Source organism: Leucoraja erinacea, chromosome 2 (genome assembly GCF_028641065.1).
Source record: "Leucoraja erinacea ecotype New England chromosome 2, Leri_hhj_1, whole genome shotgun sequence".
Lineage (NCBI taxonomy): Eukaryota > Metazoa > Chordata > Chondrichthyes > Rajiformes > Rajidae > Leucoraja > Leucoraja erinaceus.
In genome coordinates this window covers 75305217-75313742 of record NC_073378.1, presented here as the reverse complement: position 1 = coordinate 75313742, position 8526 = coordinate 75305217, and the positions used below count along the sequence as shown (strand labels likewise).

At 41.5% G+C, this 8526-nt stretch overlaps 1 protein-coding gene across 4 annotated transcripts in view; it reads left to right on the top strand.

The window, feature by feature from the left end:
- The first annotated feature begins 406 nt into the window (after positions 1-406).
- Positions 407-8526, top strand: part of lars2 (leucyl-tRNA synthetase 2, mitochondrial) — an 86618-nt gene continuing 78498 nt past the window's right edge. For 2 of the 4 annotated variants that reach the window (XM_055658747.1, XM_055658774.1), the window contains exons 1-3: positions 407-698; positions 3698-3951; positions 7257-7385. In XM_055658747.1, coding sequence (XP_055514722.1) covers positions 3718-3951; positions 7257-7385 — 363 coding nt within the window. In that variant the 5' untranslated portion in view covers positions 407-698; positions 3698-3717. Of the gene's footprint in view, positions 716-2305; positions 2418-3697; positions 3952-7256; positions 7386-8526 lie in introns of those variants that run through there. The other 2 variants (XM_055658756.1, XM_055658765.1) reach the window with 2 other exon arrangements.

Sequence of the window (8526 nt, the reverse complement as noted above, 5' to 3'; positions counted from 1 at the left end):
ACCCTAAACCTTATATTGAAACACAATTGGAAATCTTTCTCCAGATGACACATATACAAAGTAAGAGTTTATGATATTAAAGGATCATGGTTTAGTTTTTATCGCGAATATGCATTGCATTCCTTTGCACGCCCTGATGCACTGAAGCAAAGATAACCTTTGCACCAAAGATCCTATAGCTGCTCTGCTATAGCATCTTTGCTTTGCACTGAAGCACCAGACCACGTGAGCTCAGCCCTGGGACCGGCAGCGCCGCAACGTTCCCGTCAACGCGCCTGCGCGCCAGCACTTGGCCGACCTCTGTCAATAAAGATTGTGCTCCGGCAGCGGTTTAAATAAAGTATTGTTGCGAAGATGGCGGCGCCCAGGGGGTGAGGTGTGAGGTGTGTCTGTGGTTGATGCAGCAAAGCGGCACAAAACGGCACAAAACGCCACAAAACGCCACAAAACACCCGCTAAAACATCAAAGAACAACGACCAAGAGAGGGAATGTCAACTGTGAAAAGGAGAATTGGTTATTAAACCAGTTCTTGTGTTTTATTTCACAGCAGCAAATGGATTTTTGTGGCCCCTGAGATTTGAGTTGCTTATTTATTTCTCATTGCCAACTCCCTCTCGCCTCCCCCATAATTGTCTTGCGTCCCAGCTAGTTCTTGGACTATGAGTAGCGATTCTGCTCCTCGCCAAATCAACAAAAGGTCAGTGCTAAGGAAAGGCAAGTACTGTACTTAGATTTTGCACTCAGTCCCTTGGCTCACAGGTCCGGTATTGTATATGTAACATTTCGCACCGGAATACTAAACATAACAATTGTGAGGAAGAATACGGCAAATGTTTGAAAAGCAACTCTGAGTTTGCAGTTGCCTGTCACGTTAATTTCCATCCCATTCTGACCTCCAGCCTTGGATCTAACTTTAGATCCAAGGTTCAAAGTAATTGTGTGGAACAACACCTAAATTTAGCACTTACAGATTTCAGGATTCAAAGTTAAATTAAATAGATAAATAGATTAAATAGAAAAATCTGAAAACAGATGTTTTAAGTTACATAGGGGATAGGTGGAGGGATAGAGGGAATGTTTGTGATGGGATGCTGAACAATATAAAAATAATAATTATGTGTAATAATAAAATAGTAGTTGATGACACCAAAAAATGAGTTCAAAAGTGTTATCTCTGGAATTATTAAATTCTCTATTAAATGCTGAGTACTACAGGATAAAAATGGCAAGTAATGTTGGGCATCACTAGCAATGAATAGAAGTCACAAGACAGACCAGAATGTGTTTAGAATGAGGAATTAAAATGATAGGAGACTGACCTATGCTTGAAGCGATCCTTTCCACTGCGACTCCCATATCCACATTTCCATCTCCCCCAATTATCCCCCAGAACATTTCTCTATGCAACATGATAGTTTAAATCTGTCTTTTATCCCTTTTTTTCAATGATCCAGGTTACGTGGTTAACATGCGACATAAGTTTTTCATTGTACCTCTGTACACGTGACAATAAACTAAAGTACAACTGAAACTTTCTAGGTAAAGCACGATTCACTCAGATTCTTTTAGTTGATTGCATTTCATTCTCATGATCAGGTCCGAACGTTAGAGAAACCAAATGCAGATACTTTATGGAACGTTTCTCTTTAAGGGCGGCTGATATTCCAGTTTATTGTCAATCTAATTCTCCATTTCACCTAACACTGGCCTATTTGTTTTTGGCCCTATGTTACTCTGGTGATGCCCAGTGTAAGTTTGAGTACAGAAACTATGCTTTGCCTATGCATTTTATAACCATCAGGGCAATATTGAATTTACTCATTTCAGGTATTTTGTTTACTTTCTCTTAACACACACACACACACATGTGGCCTTACAAATCTGTAAATTTGTTTTATTTCTGTATCCATATGACATTTAAGGTCATTGTTATCTCTACAGCATCAGTATCTGCTCTACCACAAATATTCCCTCTTCTCTCCAGTACTTTCCGCTGCATAAAGAATGCATGCCTGATGACATTTCCGCTCTAAAGACAGGTCTATGATCTGAAATGCTGCCCGACCTGCTGAATGCTTCCAGTATGCAGATGATATTTCTTAATGTATAGCGTGTTAAGGTATTTCAACCTAGATAAGTTGATACTTGTGCAAAACAGAAAGATCGATCCAGGATACAGGGGTGTGAAAGCAGAATTAGAAAGAATTTAATGTGAAGAAACTGGTCATTTGGTATGGTCCACCGACCTCAATCTGATAATTATGCTCAACATAAATCTTCTCTTTTGTCAATCTTTTATGTCATAGTTATACAGCATGGCAACAGGCCCTTCAATCCAACTTGCCCATGCTAACAGAGATGCCTCAACTACACTAGTCCCTCTGGGGTAGACAAAAATGCTGGAGGAACTCGGCAGGTGAGGCAGCATCTATGGAGAGAAGGAATAGGCAAAGTTTTGGGTCGAGACCCTTCTTCAGGCTGATATTGGGGGGAGGGGAAGGAGGGCGGGAAAAAGAAAGGAAGAGGTGGAGACAGTAGGCTTGTGGGTTAGCTGGGAAGGGGGAGGGGAAGGAGGGAGAAAGCAAGGACTATCTGAAATTAGAGAAGACAATGTTCATGCCGCTGGGGTGTAAACTACTCAAGCGAAATATGAGGCGACGTTCTTCCAATTTGCGCTGGGCCTCACTCTGGCAATGGAGGAGGCCCAGGACAGAAAGATCAGATTCGGAATGGGAGGGGGACTTGAAGTGCTGAGCCACCGGGAGATCAAGTTGGTTAGTGCGAACTGAGCGGAGGTGTTGGGCGAAGCGATCGCCGAGCCTGCGCTTGGTCTCGCTAATGCAGAGAAGTTGACACCTAGAACAGCCTATACAGTAGATGAGGTTGGAGGAGGTGAAGGTGAACCTCTGCCTCACCTGGAAAGACAGCTTGGGTCCTTGGATGGAGTCGAGGGGGGAGGTAAAGCGACAAGTGTAGCAATTCTTGTGGTTGCAAGGGAAAGTACCCAGGGAGGGGGTGGTTTGGGTAGGAAGGGACGAATTGACAAGGGAGTTATGGAAGGAACGGTCCCTGCGGAAAGCAGATAGGGGATGAGATGGGAAGATGTGACCAGTGGTGGAATCCCGTTGGAGCTGGTGAAAATGTCGGAGGATTATATGTTGTATGCGACGGCTGATGGGGTGGAAGGTGAGGACAAGGGGGACTCTGTCCTTGTTACGAGTAGGGGGATGGGGAGTAAGAGCAGTGCTGTGGGATATAGAGAAGACACTGGTGAGTGCCTCATCTATAATAGAAGAGAGTAACCCCCATTCCCTAAAGAATGAGGACATCGCCGATGCCCTGGTCTGGAACACCTCATCCTGGGTGCAGATGCGGTATAGACGGAGGAATTGGGAGTCAGGGATAGAGTCCTCACAGGAAGCAGGGTGAAAAGAAGTGGAGTCCAGATAGCTGTGGGAGTCAGTGGGTTCCTTAAACATCTAGTCCCCCTGGTTTGAGTTAGGCCCTTATCTCTCTAAACCTTTTCTATCCATGTACGTCCACATTTATTTTAACTGTCCATAAATTTTGTTCAGTTCCTTTCTCCATAATTTGCTTATTTGATATCCTCATAAATGTATCAGTGGTATTACCTCGACTAATCATGAAAGTAAGATTGCATTTTTCCCTGTTATGATAATTTTTTTTTTCTTGAAGGCACCTGATTTGTACAGAAGATGAAGCGTGCCTCGTGGATGCTGAAGCATTCCACGTCCTGTTTGGAGAGACGTTTGTGTGGATGGCAGAGTTTACTGAAACAAAATGGAAGGCAAGCACTGGGATGTAACAGAAATATTTACAGTGAAACAGGGACATGGGAGAGAGATTATCGACCTGAAACACGGAAAAGTGTAGAGGAGTATTGGCATTCAAGAATAAAGGAGCAATTTCAAATTATTTCTGAAACTGATGTAAGTATTTACAAATACATCCAACTTGTATGTATATTTGAAACACAATCATGTATCAAACTGAGATTTAGGGAGGAAAAAGCATAGAAACACGAGTGGTCAACAGATTTAAGAGTCTCGTGGATGAACAATAACTGACTGATGACAGTGACATACTAGTCCTGAAATTTCTCCATTTTGCTGAATGTTTTGCCAATGTGTAAACTATCAATTCTCTCTTCTCCAGAGTGTTACCAGATAGTGACAATGTAAAAGACAAAGATCCATATGACAAGAAATTTATAAAAAAAGATGCTGCAAAGAACTCAGCAAATCCGATGCGCAGAAAGATCCGAATAAATATTTATTATATTTGAACCATTATATTTGGCCAAATTGACAAAAAAAAACATATTTTGGTTGCAGATAAAATGGGGGTGGTGGTTAGAGAACAATACAAATATTGGTGTTACGGTCATTGGAGAAATGAAATGTAGACTGGGTGACCACTTTGCCGAACATCTTTGTCCAGTCCCCAAAAGTGACCCTCCAGTGCCTGTCACTTGAATTTTCCACTACATTTTGATCTTGATCCTTGGCGTCCGACACTGTTCCATATAACCATATAACAATTACAGCACGGAAAACAGGCCAACTCGGCCCTTCAAGTCCGTGCCAAACACTTATTTTCCCCTAGTCCCATCTATCTGCACTCAGACCATAACCCTCCATTCCTTTCCCGTCCATATATCCAATTTATTTTTAAATGATAAAATCAAACCTGCCTCCACCACTTCCACTGGAAGCTCATTCCACACAGCTACCACTCTCTGAGTAAAGAAGTTCCCCCTCATGTTACCCCTAAACTTCTGTCCCTTAATTCTCAAGTCATGTCCTCTTGTTTGAATCTTCCCTACTCTCAATGGGAAAAGCTGATCCACATCAACTCTGTCTATCCCTCTCATTATTTTAAAGACCTCTATCAAGTCCCCCCCCCCTTAACCTTCTGCGCATATAAACCATATAAAGCTATAAACCAATGAAAGTTTATGTCACTTTGCTGATTTGCATCTAATCTGATGGTGCTTTACATCTTTCGAGACTTTGACAAGTCAAGGCGAGTTTATTGTCATGCACGTACAGTGAGGTACAGGTACAATGAAAATCTTATGTGCATCAGCATTACAGGCACATAGACGCAAACACACAAAAGCATAAATTATACATAAATTATATGCAACATTTTGCAAGACCGTAATAAGAAATGACCAAAAAAACAAACAAGACATTATTGTGAAACACAATTAGAGGGACAGAAAGTCCATGGTAGTGCTCGGGATGGTCTATAGGGTTTCCTTGATGAGGTTGGTTTAGGGTTGTGCAGGTTGATTCCAAAAACATTATAGTTGTAGGAGAGCTTTCCTGAACCTGGTGGTGGGCAACTTCAGGCTCCTGTGCCTCTTGTCTGACGATGGTAACGCCGAGAAGTGGCATGGCCCTTAATGGTACATGCTGACGCCTTAAGGTAGATGAGGCTCATGTAGCTGCTTTCAAGGGTGGGGAGGGCGGTGTCCATGAGGCACCGAGTTCAGTTCATTTCTCCCTGCAACGTCTTGCATACTTGTATGTTGGAACTGCTGTTCCAGGTCACAATGAAACAGTCAGGATACTTTCCTGATTTGGTGTTGAATTCAACAGTTTCTCTTATCAGCATTCTAATTCAGTACAGTACCTCCATCATTAATTAATTTTTTGTTCAAGTTAACATTTTAAATCAATGACCTTTCAACAGAACATGTGTTAGAGTGCACAACAGTAAATCTGCAACTTCTAAAAACCCACTTGGTGTACCTCAAGGTTCAATCTTGGGACCGCTATTATTCAGTCTGTACATTAATGATCTACCAAGTAGCTGTACATCAAATGTAACTTGCCAGATGTATGCTGACGATGCAGTTGTGTACGTACATGCCAAAAAGAAACATCAAGCTGCACAAGACCTATCAGCTGCTATGATTAATGTGTCAAACTGGTTGCAGTTTTCTGATCTACATCTTAATGTGTCAAAGACTGTCTGTATGTTTTTCTCCAAAAAGGCAAGTACTGATGGAGATCCTGATGTGTTTGTACATGGAACAAAACTTTAAATTGTACATGAGTTAAAATATTTAGGAATCGTGATCGATTCACAGCTCTGTTTCAAGCAACAGGTGAAAAGAACAGTAAATTTAATTAAATTTAATTTGTCCAATTTTAGATATATTAGAAATAATTTAACTATTGATTCAGCCAAACTATATTTTAATGCAATGATTGTGCCATACATGACCTACTGTATAACAACTTGGTCACTGGCATGTAAGTCCACACTAAAGCCTGTTGAAATTGCTTATAAACAAGCCCTAAAAACTCTTGACAAAAAGCCCAGAATGTACCATCACTGTAACATCCTGAAGAAATTTGATCTGCTGAGCTGGGAAAATGTAATAAAATATTCGGACTTGATTTTGGTTTACAAAATCCTCCGTGGACTAGCCCCACCTCCGTTAAAGGACTTCATAAAGAAAAACACAAATAGGTCGACAAGAGCAGCCTCCAGGGGTGATTGTATAGTCCCGTTTAGGAAAAGTGTCTTTGGGCAGTCAGTATTTTCATATCGTGCATCGCAGACCTGGAACGAGATACCATGCGTCATACGGGATCTGCCAACCCTTACCTCATTTACCAAACATCTAAAAACATGGTTACTGCAAAATCAAAACTGCAATCATAATCTACCTTAACATTATCCTATGATACTCTTTTATTGTTACTTTTTTACTTTATTGTTTGTTTTGTTTTGTTTTTGACTTCTGTTTTGTCTCTTCTCTTATCGATTGATTGTGTTGTGATCTGTTTACCAGAGGGACTAAAGATGGAAATTAGCTACTGGCTACAATCTTGCGTATTACATGTAAATGTTTATTAATATGCACAGTCCCATAAATAAATAAAATTACAAATTACAAATGTGTGGGATTTAAGTTCATTTTAAGTTGTGTTTGACTTTGTTTTGAATTGAATATTATATCTGTTTATGTGTCTTATGGATTTTTATTTGGAAATAAAAATTGTGACTGAAGTGTTATCTGCTGAGGTGCCCCAACTTAACTAGGTATACAATAAATTGCCAGAAGCAGCTTCATTATTATGTGGTAGCTATTTAATCTACATTCCATTCCTAATTTCCATTGGAAAAATAACATATGCTCTAGTGAATGATCATAAGCTTAGTGCTGAATTACTGTTGTTTAATAATTTATAGATCATTTTTATTTTCTTCCCAGAAATCAAAGCCAAAGTGTTATGTGCTTTCCATGTTCCCATATCCTTCTGGGAAGCTCCACATGGGGCATGTTCGAGTGTACACCATCAGTGACACAATGGCCCACTTCCAGAGAATGCGTGGATTTCAGGTAACTAATAGAAACATAGAAACATAGAAATTAGGTGCAGGAGTAGGCCATTCGGCCCTTCGAGCCTGCACCGCCATTTAATATGATCATGGCTGATCATCCAACTCAGTATCCCGTACCTGCCTTCTCTCCATGCCCTCTGATCCCCTTGGCCACAAGGGCCACATCTAACTACCTCTTAAATATAGCCAATGAACTGGCCTCAACTACCCTCTGTGGCAGAGAGTTCCAGAGATTCACCACTGTGTGAAAAAAGTTCTCCTCATCTCGGTTTTAAAGGATTTCCCCCTTATCCTTAAGCTGTGACCCCTTGTCCTGGACTTCCCCAACATCGGGAACAATCTTCCTGCATCTAGCCTGTCCAACCCCTTAAGAATTTTGTAAGTTTCTATAGGATCCCCTCTCAATCTCCTAAATTCTAGAGAGTATAAACCAAGTCTATCCAGTCTTTCTTCGTATAACAGTCCTGACATCCCAGGAATCAGTCTGGTGAACCTTCTCTGCACTCCCTCTATGGCAATAATGTCCTTCCTCAGATTTGGAGACCAAACCTGCACGCAATACTCCAGGTGTGGTCTCACCAAGACCCTGTACAACTGCAGTAGAACCTCCTTGCTCCTATACTCAAATCCTCTGGCTATGAAAGCTAACATACCATTCGCTTTCTTCACTGCCTGCTGCACCTGCATGCCTACCTTCAATGACTGGTGTACCATGACACCCAGGTCTCGCTGCATCTCCCCCTTTCCCAATCGGCCACCGTTTAGATAATAATCTGCTTTCCCCTTTTTTTGCCACCAAAATGGATAACCTCACATTTATCCACATTAAACTGCATCTGCCAAACATTTGCCCACTCACCTAGCCTATCCAAGTCACCTTGCAGTCTCCTAGTATCCTCCTCACACCTAACACTGCCCCCCCAGCTTAGTGTCATCCGCAAACTTGGAGATATTCCCTTCAATTCCCTCATCCAGATCATTAATATATATTGTAAATAGCTGGGGTCCCAGTACTGAGCCTTGCGGTACCCCACTAGTCACTGCCTGCCATTGTGAAAAGGACCCGTTTACTCCTACTCTTTGCTTCCTGTTTGCCAGCCAGTTCTCTATCCACATCAATACTGAACCCCCAATGCCAT